This window comes from Pogona vitticeps, chromosome 5, assembly GCF_051106095.1.
Source record: "Pogona vitticeps strain Pit_001003342236 chromosome 5, PviZW2.1, whole genome shotgun sequence".
In the NCBI taxonomy this organism is placed as follows: Eukaryota; Metazoa; Chordata; class Lepidosauria; order Squamata; family Agamidae; genus Pogona; species Pogona vitticeps.
The window spans coordinates 156536554-156549979 of record NC_135787.1 but is presented as its reverse complement, the minus strand read 5'-3'; the positions used below and the strand labels follow the sequence as shown (position 1 = coordinate 156549979).

Genomic DNA, 13426 nt, shown 5'->3' with positions numbered 1-13426 from the left:
AAGGTGTCTATCCTTTTGGATCCGGAAATCCCACAAGATCTTGACTTCCTCATTTTCTGACGCCTTCTGTACCTGATGTTCCCACGGGTTTTTGGAAGCTGGCAAATTATATTTTTTGCATAATGACCAGTGCACTAACTTTGCCACTCTATATTATTATTATTATTATTATTATTATTATTATTATTATTATTATTATTATTATTATTATTATTATTATTAGTAGTAGTAGTAGTAGTAGTAGTAGTAGTAGTAGTAGTAGTAGTAGTAGTAGTTGTTGTTGTTGTTGTTGTTGTTGTTGTTGTTGTTGTTGTTGTTGTTGTTGTTGTTGTTGTTGTTGTTAAATATGAGGGAAAAAGTATGTGTACTTATTTGAGTTAAAGCAATTTTATTAGTTTTTTATTTCTAATTTTAAATTTTAAATGATTTTTTGTTATAAGTGCTTGGATAATAGTGAAACAGAGGTCAGGAGGCATGAGAGCATCTCAGAAGTCAAGAATAGTGTTGATGTAAAAAATTCTGGAACCAGTTCTTCAATAGAATGTAATTTGAGGAAAATGTGTGAGTATGCAACCAAAAAGTTAAAAATTATATATCTAGGATGGTGCTCTAAAATAAATCTGAATAGAGACTGTTATAATGAAAAGGATACTAGTGTTTCCTTTAGCTTTTCCTCTTATTTTAACCCTAAATCACTCCATCAGTTTGCAAAGTTTCACATAAAAGCAAACAAAGTCTTGTGTATCTTTACAGACTGACTTTTTCAGCATGAACTTTTGTGATTTACAGTTCATTTCCTCAGACAGAAGAGGTTGTGTCAAAAGAGTTTGCTTTCATTGTAATATAATACTAAATATGGATCACTGTCACGTGCAGTTAAGCATACTAATACAGTATCTACTGATTTCGGTGGTTTTAGTATCAGACTATACAAATTTGTAGCCTGCATGTTTAAACATTGCTACTTAAAAGCTTAGAAATAATTGAAGAAAGGGGTCATAGTTGAGTGTACAAGCTACACCGCATGGTAACCAAGCAACAAGCCTTTAAAAGAGTATGTTGACAGACTGACTGCCAGCACCGTCTTTTCACTTTCCATTGAAAGAGGTATTTTTATAAGTGTTGCATTTGAAGTTATTGGTCAAGCAAGCTTTCTTCTATGTGGAAAATCTTCTTTCATGGTATGTTACATTATCTATTTTCTGTCTCTGTGTAGATTCATAGATAAGAAGGGAAATTTCAGGAAGGAGGAGGAAATTATCGGTCTAAAGAGGAGAATATACAAGAAGATTCGTGGTTATTTTTAGATATTGTGTGTGTTCTGTCCTGTATAGTTGGAACTCAATTATAGTGATCCTAAGAGGGTCTTCAAGGTAAGTGAGATATTTAAGGAGTTGTTTTACCAGTTCCACTCCTCCAGGGAGTTTCCATGGGCAAGTGGGAATGTGAACTCTGTTTTCCAGAGTCCCAGTCCATCACTCTATCCACTACACTACACTGGAAATCAGTTAGTCACCTACATTGTGTTGTGTAAGGACCACACAGCTCTCTCTGTATTTTTTTTTCCAGGAAGAAATTGTCTTTCTTCAGTTTGGTCTATTCCCATTTTTTAATACAAATTTTAACATTAATGATTAGCGTTTAAATTTAGATACCAAATTCCTGGATGGAAGCAAGAATTAGATCTTATTAATAACCACATTTGGCAAATATAAAACAGACCTGATCAGAGAAAGAAAGGTTCTTTTAATTAATTTCATAAGTTAAAATATTCAGGCACATTTCATTACTAGCATGCATAAAGTACAGTAATCAACCAATATTTATTCCAGAAAAAATTCAGAAGCCACAACAACCAGCCTTCTTTCCAGCTTGCAAGAATAAAAGTGTTTTATCTGTGTCACATTTTTTATTGTTATGCTTATAATATTTTAGCTTTACAACTTCACCAAGACAATGGATGAGACTCTGCAACAAGGCCCCATATATTTCTTTGACCAGGTAATTTCTTTCCTTAAGTTTGATTCATTTTTATTTTTTTTCTCTTGTATCATTGGGTGTTTAATTAACACCTATGTTTTATTTTTAGCCAAAAACCAAAATAAAAAGTGAGAAGGAAATGGAACCAGAATTATTTGGTAATTTAATTTCAGGCAGCACACATATTCATGAAATTGGGAGCTTTCACAGGTAATGTAGTTGTCATATTGTTTTCTGCTTACACTGTAATAATTGTTTCATATAAAGTAACTGACCAATTAATTATAGATTGTATACTTTTTTTCTGGCTTTTAACATTTTTTATTAAAGTATGATTTGTTAAAAAGTGGTATAATGATGATGATGATGATGATGATGTACTCTCATGTCAATTCTCACTTGTGTTGACCCTTTCCAGGGTTTTCTAAATAGAGAATACTCAAAAGTCATGTACCATTCCTTTCTTCTGCGGGCATCTTGGGACTATGCAGCTTGCCCATGGCTACACGGGCTGGCTCTTTCCCTAGGAGGCACAGTGGGGGAATCAAACGGCAAACCTCTGGCTTCACAGCCAGATATCTAACTCAATGAGCTTTCCAGGCAGGTTGAGAAAGTATAGAAGAATACAAAGAACTGCATCCAGCTTAAAGAAAACAGTGACAAGTTCCATTGAAAAGGTTCCAATAAAAAAGTTATGTATTTATTACTTTATTGCATTTCTGCTCTCCTTTTCTTTTAAGTAAACTACAGGTGATTAATAACATTAGATGTAACCATGAAAAAGCTTAAAACAATGTAAAACAATCCAAAAACAAAATAAGAAAATATAGGTAAAGGTAAAGGTTCCCCTTGACATTTAGTCCAGTCATGTCCGACTCTAGGGCACAGTGCTCATCCCCATCTCCAAGCCGTAGAGCCAGTGTTTGTCCGTAAACAGTTTCCATGGTCACCAGGCCAACGCAACTAGACACAGAAAGCTGTTACCTTCCCACCAAGGTGGTACCTATTTATTTACTTGCATTTTTACATGCTTTCAAACTGCTAGGTTGGCAGGAGCTGGAACAAGCGACGGGAGCTCACTCCGTCGCGTGAATTTGATCTTACGACTGCTGGTCTTTTGCTGAGAAGCAAACCTGACTGATTTCTACCGGGGTCTACCAGTCATGAACAGAGGAGAATGCAAAGTCTTGTCTGAGGTCTAAACATCAGATTCTGTTCAGGTTTCAGCATACCGGTCAGCTGACATAACACTTGTTTGGCTGCCATCTCTAAATTGCTGGTCCTAGTTCCTCAGTAACTAGCTGTGTTTGCCAGAAAATGAAAAAGGCAGACTGAGACACTGCACATGTAACTTCACATGAAACAAGTACTTACAGAAATTACTGTCATAAGATGTTGTGATGACTATTACCTTAGTATGCTTTTTAAAATGCAGTTGGACAATTGCAGGGTGTGTGGCGATTCATAACATTGGTCTACAGCTGAAATGCTTCTGAAATAAATAGCCTAGCTTTACAATTCTGGATCACTGAGAATGAAAATGGTGCTTAAAATTGTTGACTGACTAGTTTTCAGGATAGGCAATTGGGTCAGTGTATGTGACCCTTGACTTGGGAATGACGGAGGATAAATGAGTTATAAAGAAAAGGGATCACAATTTAAACTAGAAATTACTAAAATGCATCTTTGACTGGATCTATAAAGAAATCTATGACTGGGTTTGGACGGTACAATTTTAGCCTAGAAAAACATCAGTGATGGCAGCCCTCAACATTGGTCACGATCCAGATGAGTGGAGACTGTTCATTGATTAATCAAAGAAGAGTCTTAAACCTGTTTTGCGGCATAATGGCAGTGTTTTGCCATCATTTTCCGTTGGTCACACAGTCTATATGAAGGAAACATATGACAACATGAAACAACTTTTGAGGTGCATAAACGATGACCAACATCAGTGGCAGCTTTGCAGCTATGTGAAGGTTGCTGCTCTCTTACTTGGTGTGCCGACTGGATACACAAAGTACTGCTGTTTTCTCTATGGATGAGATAGTTGTGCAAGAGATTTCCACTACCTCAAGATCGATTTGGCCATTCCGACAGTCATTGGAGCCTGTTATATGGACGACGTCCCCATCCTTATCCTAATTTTTTCACCCCAGTCTCCACCTCCTCTCCCACCTTCTCCAGTGTCCCTGTAAATCTAGACACTTCTGCTCTAAGGTGAAAATGGCTCCAAACTGAACAACTTTTTTGCATATTGGCCATATCTATTGGTGTTAAGGCTCTTTTTGAAAAGATTCACAAACAGCCAATTGCTATTTAAAGAGATTATGGAAGTCATTTTCAAGCACTTGCTTGATTTATTACAATGCTTTGGAATCATGTTTTTCTGAATCACCAGTAGATTCTAGTAGTGATTAACCTTTTGACATCTCCATGTAAAATAATTGGCCAAACTGTTCAAATGGTGAGACTGTTAAAGACACATTGCTAATTAAGATTCCCTTTTTGTGTCTTGTATTAAAAAGGAGTATGCTATAAAAGTGTACTTCTCATTTTAGCAGGAAGGACATACTTTTTAGCTGCTTAAGTTCTTTCATTTACATCTAGAGTTTAAGAGCAAGTCTGAAGATACATACAAAGGAGGTTGGAGCTTTTGTATCTGTAGATTAAAGCTTTAAAAATTACTTTTTTTACTAAAGCTCCTGGAAATCTTCAGCCAACAAGACCACTAGTCATGCTGGCTGGAGAACTCTGGGAATTGTAGTCTAAAACATAAATGTTTTCAGGCCCCAACATAATCATGTTGTGTACACAGTGAGTCTTGACCTTTTCATGCCCAAAGTGTCCTTCACCATTGTTTTGGAACTGAAGGCAAAATATCTCTTTGTGTCCATGCTTTTAACTGTTTTATACTGTATATATTTCTGACCACGTGCAGGAAACCTGGATGCACTGAGGAACTCATGGAAAGAAACAGTGCTCTAGTGAAAAACAGCTCAGCAAAGCAAGTGCTGGTTCCTCCTCAAACATATGGTCCTTTTATATTCCAACCCACCTCTGAGAATGTTTACACTCAGGCTTCCCAAATGCCTTCACATGGACCTTCAGAAGTTCTACAGCCAACTTCATTGGACCAATATCAATGCCTAGCTGTTACTGTGTTACATGAGCTGGAAGATATGTTGAACCATTTTTCAAAACAGAAAATAAGTGTGCCTCTGGGGATTTTAAATATTTTGAACTATAGTTGGAAAGATCTTATTGAAGGTGCTTGGTATAATAAAAAATCTTACCAGGGACCAGTGTATAAAAATGTAAATTCAAGGAGAAGGCAAGCATCAGGGATGTCCAGCAGATTGTCATCTACCTCTGCATTGACTGAGTATGAGACAGCTGAAAACATAACAAGGAAAAGCAAAAAAACTATTGGTTTTTCTAGTGGCATTGCAAAGGAATCGGAGAATCCTGGGACTTTGTTAAATAAAAGTAAGGATAAATTACTGGTTTCTTCCAAAGTTTAAAGTGATAATTTTATTACATATTTAGCTCCATGTAGACAATAGTGACTGATTAACATCTATATGAATGCCTGGACCATGTAAAAAGAAGCATAATTTTAAAAAGGCTACTGGATGTTTCTGTTTTCATTTCTTCCATACTTGTGTTAGTGTATTATCATGAGTAGTCAGATTTAAAGAGTGATGTTGAAGGTCTGCCTTGGATTCATATTGAAATCATTCTATTATTTTTGAGATTGTATCCCAGAATAGCTTTTCCCACTTTTTTGTTGACTATGAGGGCTACTCCATTTGTTCTACGGGATTCTTGCCCAAAATAGTAGATATGGATAATCGTCTGAATTGAATTTGCCCATTCCCATCCATTTTAGTTCAATGACACCCAGGATATCAATGTTTATTCTTGCCATCTCCTGTTTGACCACATCCAGCTTCCTAAGGTTCATAGATCTTACATTCCAGGTTCCTGTGCAGTATTTTTCTTTGCAGCATCAGACTTTCCTTTCACTTCCAGGGGCATCCTCAGCTGAGTATCCCTTCAGCTTTGACCCAACCACTTCATTAGCTCTGGAGCTACTTGTAGTTGTCCTCTGCTCTTCCTCAGTAGCATGTTGGACGCCTTCCGACCTGAGGGGCCCATCTTCCCGCATCATATCTTTTAGCCTTTTGTGTCTGTCCATGGAGTTTTCTTGGCAAAGATACTGGAGTGGCTTGCCAGTTCCTGCTCCAGGTGAATCGCATTTAGTCAGAACTCTCTACTATGACCTGTCTGTCTTGGGTGTCCCTGCACGGCATAGCCCATAGCTTCTCTGAATTACTCAGGTCCCTTCACCACAACAAGGCAGCAATCAATACATATATGTATGCTCAAATCCAGTCCCAAATAAGTGCACACTGGATTGCAAACTTATGGCCATTGCAAAGAAGTGAGAATCAGTTTTCACAGAAGTATATATCTTGCTTGCAGATTAGCCAATTTTCTTTCCACAATTCAGTTTCTTTAGCAATTAATGCCTTACAAATTATCACTTAATTCACCTTGAAAAATGTCTGGTTAAAATCACAAAACAAAGCACACTGGCTTGCAAGAAATGAAACGTCCACCATTCAAGGGAGTAGTGCTTTTAAATATGGACTAAGGGTGTGATCAGACAGAGATATAGCTTGTAATTTGGACCACTTGTGTCACAGTCCAATGAAAGCTATTCTCTTGTCAATCAGATGATGTACAGAAGATCATAAACCAACCCTGCTCTGTGCTGAAGTTGGATCTTTTTGGTCTAATGGTGGTACTGTTCTTTTTTTGGAGCTGAGTTGGAGTGATTTCTGTATGCATGAACAGGTTTTTTTTAATGGAGACTGTTACTAGTGAAGCACCCTTTCCAGACCAATCAAATGTGATCCTTTATTGCCATCTGATAGTGTCCTAAGTGCATTACTTTCATTTATCTTTAGTCCCACTGTATTCCTATTAAACAGAGACATGATCAAGTTTCACCTGTATGTTTCTGATAGTGTGGAGAGTTTGCATTCTAACATACAGCATGTAATATTATTTGTTCCATATTCGTTCCTATATATATTTTTAATATCTTTTAAATCTTTCCAGAAAATGTCTGTCTAAATTTGGTCATCTTCATCTTAAGCCATACTAACTAGAGAAAATTAAAGTTTTCTTGTGATTAACTGAGGAAGGTTGCTGAAAGATGTTAGTAAATAGCCTTGCAGCTGAAGTTAGACAGGTACAAGTGCTTTGATGAAAACTGCAAAGAACCTAAGCCTTTTTTCAAACTGATCACTGTATAAAGCAGGAGCATTCATCTGTATCCCAAACGCTTCGTTCAGTAGCCAAGGTAACAGCAGAAAAACACTAGTACTAGTTAGCTGTTTCCAAAATTGTCTTTAAAAAAAATTCACAGTAAAGGTGTGTGGTGATATATAACAACTTCAAGGGGCTGTCTGTGCTTGCGTATTGCAACAATTAAGAGCTTTGTGACATCTTCAACTTGTTTTAATTTTTTTTTAACAGAATTGAACTACCAGCCTCTGGCTCCATAGCCTAAGTTCTCTGCCTGAGAACAATTTTGTAATACAGTTCATGTGTGACATTTGATTTATTTTCTATCCTGTTCAGCCCCAGTCTCTCAAGAATATGCCAATGATTCTGGTTCAGCAATCAGCTTTTCACTCTCTTCAAAATTGTGCAAAGAGAAAGGTATAGTATTTCCATGTTCATTTTAGTCAGTTAGGCCTGATAATAAAGGGTGCAACTTTGTTTTGGGGAATGAAGCAGTGGTTCTGGTAACTGGGAATAAAAACCAAGTTATTGTAGATGGCCTTTATTTTTAAAAGTAATATGTGTTGCATGTTGGGGTGAAATTATGTTGTCACATTATCTTCAATAAGGTTTGATCATATGTTATTTCTTGGAAATTAAAAAGCAGTCAGATGGCTGCAAAGGCACACACACCTGGTCATACCAGAAAGTGACACTTTGCAAGGAATGATCTCCCTTAATGTGACCACACTGTCTGCTGAGCAGTTGCTCTGACTTGGCAGAAGCCCTACATCTGGACCAAAAAGGAGTCTGGCTGGAGTGCATTCCCCATACATTGTGTGATCACTGGGAAATAAATCACACTGGACTGCTCTGCAAGTGATCAAGTTTGCAATCTATTTTCCCATGTGATCAAACTCTTAGTTAATCATCCCAGACCATGTTTAGTTGCTTTATAGCATACATATGCTCAAATGTTATTTATATATTTTAAAACCAAGTTAGATATAATTTGCAAATCCAGATTAAGGATTGAAGATGCACATTCTCATCCACTTAGCAAAATGAGTTATACTGTAGTTGTAGAAGGAGTAGCCGTGCTAGTGTGTGCAAGCACTGTAGGTGAAAACAAAATAAAAAGTTAAGACAAACAGCTGCCTGATGAAGTGGAATTTTCCATGAAAGCCCACATTTAAAAAAATTTAAAAGTTGGTCTTTAAGGTGCCACCACATTTTTGTCCTTTTTAAAAACTTTTATTTTGTTTTCACTTGTAATTTAGCAAAATGATTAAGCTTTTTGTTTTACTGTAGTTGGAGCTGTAGTTGGAGAATCAGGACATAATCCAGTTACTAGCCTTGGTTGCCAGACTGCACATGTCGATTTAACCATTCTTATTAATTCAATGAGTCTGCTGTAGCTAGAATAAGTACCTGCATTTAAGTCTAAGAAAATAAACAGCATGATCATAACCTTTTGCTGTTTATTTTGTTCATTCCCATTGGTTCAGCCCTTTCAGGCAAATTACAGTTCCCATTTTAGAGATGCAGAATTGAAGCTAAGAAAAAGCAATCTGTGCAAGCTTTTTAGAACAGGCTTTTCCCAGCCTATCCTTCTATAGTGAAGAAATTAAGAAGGGGACAGGCTTCCTGTTCGTATAATAGTTATGTGGAGGAGGAAATTTCACCAGGTGTATCTTGCATTAAAAGCAACTCTTCAAGAAGCTATTAAACATATAGAAACCACGTCCTTTTTTTTTTTTACATGATCACCTTATTCACTCCAGATATGTTAGGCTACACACAATTCCAATTATCCCACGCCAGCATGGTCTCCTCCACTTGGTAGAGAATGATGTCCTTCAATACTTGTAACTGAAGCAGAATTTACACCTACCGTACATCAGCCCTATCCTAATGCTAACCTCATATACAAGTTCATCCAGATACCAGTTTAACTTCCTATGCATTTTTCATATTGGCCATCTTAAATGTATTGATTAGATGGGAAGTTTTTAAGGTATTGTTATGCTAGTTAAAATTTGACAGGCATTTAAGACTTTTCTACAGTATTTCAACTCACTAATAATGAATTTCAATTTCTTCGTACAGGTTGGGTTTTTCAACATTCTGACTGTGACCTGAAAGACCTAGAATGGAAAGTACCATATGTCAGGGCAGTGGAAAGATTACAAAAGGCTGAGTTGCAGATGTATTAAAATGAGATTTTCTGTTGAGGGTTCTTTTGTGTTTAAGTTAAAATATTGTTGTTGAGGCTCAATTTTATCTGTTGCATTAGTGTTATATTGGACAATAAGATAATCAGAGATTGTTCATATTTATTTAAAATATTTTACTCCACCTTTCTCCTTAAAATGAACCAAGGCAGCTTACATCATTAAAAGGACAATATTTAAAAGCTTTAAAAGTATACAATATTTAAAAAGAATTACACAGGTCATGATGTGTTGTGTTGCTAAGGCATTCACATTGCAGTCCTGTATATCTTTAGCCAAAAGCAACCTCCACTGAATTACATGGGACTTAATTTCAGGTAAATGTGTATAGGATTGTAGCATCAGATTATTGCAAATTCATGTGAACAGTCAGCTTCACTAGTGAGCTACCTACTGGGAAAGGATGGTGTGAAGTCATTAGTTTTATATACTTTGTATCACTTTGATTGCTGCTTTCCCCCTCCATTTGCTACGCTCCATGGGGCTTAGGAAGTGGTGGGGAAAGCAGTGATCAAAGTGATCCTGCAGCCCTTTAATCCTTGCCTCCCCCCTCCTTTTGCCCACGGGGCTTAGCAAGTGGAGGGGGAAAGCAGTGATCAAAGTGTGGCAGGATCGCTTTAATCCCTTCGCCCCTCCACTTGTTTTTGTTCTCTCCTCAGCTCACTTGTGTGTATAAGACGACCCTCAATTTTTAGTCTAAAGACTTTAGACAAAAGTATTGTCTTATATACGGAAAAATGTGTGTGTGCATTTGTCGCTCTCACTTGCTCACTATATATAGTGTGATTCTGTTGTCTTTCTGTATTATCTCTATCTGTATCAAATATAGATAGAGAGATAGCAAAGATGGTTCCTTTTTGGAACCCCTGTGTTTGCAGAAATCATAGCTTTTAGGAAAGAGGATAAGTACCCCGATATAACTCCTCTCGCCCCCATTGGCATTATCTATGGAATAAATATTTCTGAATATCAGTTATTGTAGCATCTTTTGAAAGATTAAATTCTCTCATTGCTTCGGCACATCATAACTGGTGTACAACTAAGCTTGTTGAATCAAGTTTAAATGCCTCTGTTCTATTAGCTAAATATGTTTTTACAGCTGCATGTGTTCTTATTATCATATATTTTTTAATTTTCATCTAGAGTATAAATTTATCAGGAGCAACAGTGTAAAGTAATCTCTCCCAGAGAAAGAGAAAGAGAGTATGTTTTCTTTTCCCCCATTTCTCACCTTTGCTGGGATAGAGACCTGGCAGTGGATTCTTGATCTTCAGTTTGGCAATGTATTTTGCTGACTCTTGCCAGCCTTCTGTACCAGCACTGTGGCACTTGACTTAGTGTTATTGAGTGCTTATTCCTAGCTTGGTCAGCAGAAAGGTGTCCTGAGTGCTATCTTGTTACAGAATTCAAGACAGAAAGAATGTTGGCTTGTGATCAGGGTTTCTCCTTAGATTTCCTCTAGTTAATATTTGGAATTGCGAGCACAAGGAATGCTTTCCTGCTTAACTGCTGTGTTTAATTAAGGTGTTGGTATTTCCCCCCAAATTTAAGTCCTTTGCAAAGTCAACAGTGTTTAATATGCAGGTTCTGAAAAAAAACAGATTGACATTGAAATAAGGCCGCCTGAAGGCTCGTGCAGTAAATACAGCGTCTACCAGCAGAAATCACAGCCTAGTATAGTGCATCTGCTTTAACTAAAGTGGTACAAATAGTGGCTTGTGCTGGTGAAAGCCAAAACAATATTACTTGTTGGTGTAATACCCTCCTTTACCCCCTGGCACAAACAGTGGAGAAAGCTATCTGCTGTGTTACACTTCTTTCCCTTTTATCTCTCCCTTTACCTAACAGTTCGTCAGGTGTCAAGCCAAAAAGTGGCTGCTCATCCTTACTGCTCCACTATTGCCAGAGGTGTGCAAGAGCCCCTGTTGGCATCATGATAATCACAACAGTGTTCAGTCTTGACCTAGAGTGGTCCTCGCTTGACCAGATAGGCGGGATATAAATAAAATAAATAAATAAATAAAAATTAAGTAGAGCCTTGGCAATGATTACTTTTCTGTTACTAATGGAGTTATCCAGAGGGAGAATCAAGGACCTTTTAAAGAAATTGAAAACATGAATTTGATAGGCTTAAAAAGTTCCAGTTAATTGCCATCTGCTATATACGACAGTTATTTGTAGATTTTTCTACACGAAGAACACAAACATAAAAAAATAGCCTCCTAAGTTGCCGACTTAAGAACTATTCTTTTAAAACTCATGCTAACAGCTCTGAACAGCGGTCCAAGATGAAAGAATCAGGATTTGACAAGACTCTTATTCTTCGTCATTATGGTGATGGCAGGAAAGAAGCCTTACCAAAATACGTCAAAGGCTATAGGAATAAGAAAGACTCCTCTCAGGTCTTGTATGAAAAACCTCGGTTACCAGTGATCAAGCAGACTGAACCAGGCATTAAAAAGCTGCACTATCAATTGATGGATGGATCATCTTTGATTTAATATCCTTTGAATTTACATAATAGAAGATAATTCCATCTGACAGTAATAGAAGGAAAGATTTCTGCGAAGTAAGAAGGAAAGATACAAATTTGTTTTGTTTAGGCTGCAGTCCACTCGCTTATCAGAGAGTAAATTTAAACTGGAGTTATTTCAAAATAAACATTCATGGGATGAAAATGTTTAGAAGGTAAGTCATAAATTTTCTACAATTTAACCAACCAATTAATTTGCCTGGTTTTTCTCTGTTTGCAAATAACAACTGTGACTATCTAGATGTCTACCTGCAGCTATTTGGGGAAAATGAATAGTCTCATTGTGTCTTGAGTTGCTAGACTTCTGAAGTCTGGCTGCTGTCAGTTTAACACAAACAGAATGGGGCACTGCTGTGTAAGCAGACTGTTGTGGATAATTTTGAAGCAACAAGGTATAAATGGCAAAAAATGTATACATGGTGAATCAGTGCATTTGAGCATGATCAAATGCAAATAAGTCAGTAATTAGTTGTTGCATCACACAGACCATTAATTTTTTCCCACCCCATGCTTACTCTTCAGTTCTGTATTCAGTTCATTTTTCCACTTTTTGTTGTGAAAAAGAATGTAGATTGTAGTACTTTCGATTTTAACCAGTTAATAAATCACAGTGACAGTAACAACAGCAGCGATGTTTATATATGTATAAAACAAGAAGCCTTGCAGTCCTTACACAGTATAAAGGCAGGATATGTGATACTTATTAGACCACACACACACACACAAAATTTGCAAGCTTGTGTGGTTCAAATATATACTATATACTACATTTATATAGTAAGCATTCCAGTTTTTCTTCAATAAGCTTAAGATGACATAGATGGCTCTTGTCCTCCCCACTTTATATTGACAACAAAGATATGTCAGTCCATCTGAGAAAGAGTAACTTGAGGGTGTGATGAAGCAGGAAATAAATTTGAACTGCTTGCAGAATGGTTTGGTCACATGACTCATGGAGAAATGTGTTCCAGTCCAACCCAGTCCATGCACAAGCTGCACGTTTTTGGCCCAAATGTTAGGCTTCTACTTTGTGGGGAGTGATTCCCTGGAAAACAGAAGGGTTGCTTTACAGGAGAGTTAAAACAACCTTTTCTAATATGATCAGGCATATACTTTGCAGCGGTCTAATCACACCCCAAGTTTCCTGGTTCACTGGGAATCAAAACTCAGATCAAAGTCCTAGCCCAATGCTTTAACCATTACACTACCTGGGCTCTTCTATGTAGTACACTTTATTTATCTACTGATTAGTACCTTATATGCCTCTGTCCCCATGAGTGTGCAACCATTATTCTTAACATTATTATAATTACATATTTTGGGTGTAGAGCTGGAGTGCTCTCCCATCACACTTTTCTAGTGAACTGACAAAAGTCTAGCT

At 37.0% G+C, this 13426-nt stretch overlaps 1 protein-coding gene across 1 annotated transcript in view; it reads left to right on the top strand.

Annotated features, from left to right (window-relative positions):
* The first annotated feature begins 1035 nt into the window (after positions 1-1035).
* The window catches only part of LOC110091535 (uncharacterized), a 39021-nt gene continuing 26630 nt past the window's right edge, over positions 1036-13426 (top strand). Inside the window, exons 1-7 of the mRNA XM_020815693.3 lie at positions 1036-1181; positions 1936-2001; positions 2090-2190; positions 4922-5469; positions 7636-7716; positions 9388-9487; positions 11782-12012. Of these exons, the coding sequence (XP_020671352.3) occupies positions 1179-1181; positions 1936-2001; positions 2090-2190; positions 4922-5469; positions 7636-7716; positions 9388-9487; positions 11782-12012 (1130 nt within the window). The 5' untranslated portion in view covers positions 1036-1178. The remainder of the gene's footprint in view (positions 1182-1935; positions 2002-2089; positions 2191-4921; positions 5470-7635; positions 7717-9387; positions 9488-11781; positions 12013-13426) is intronic.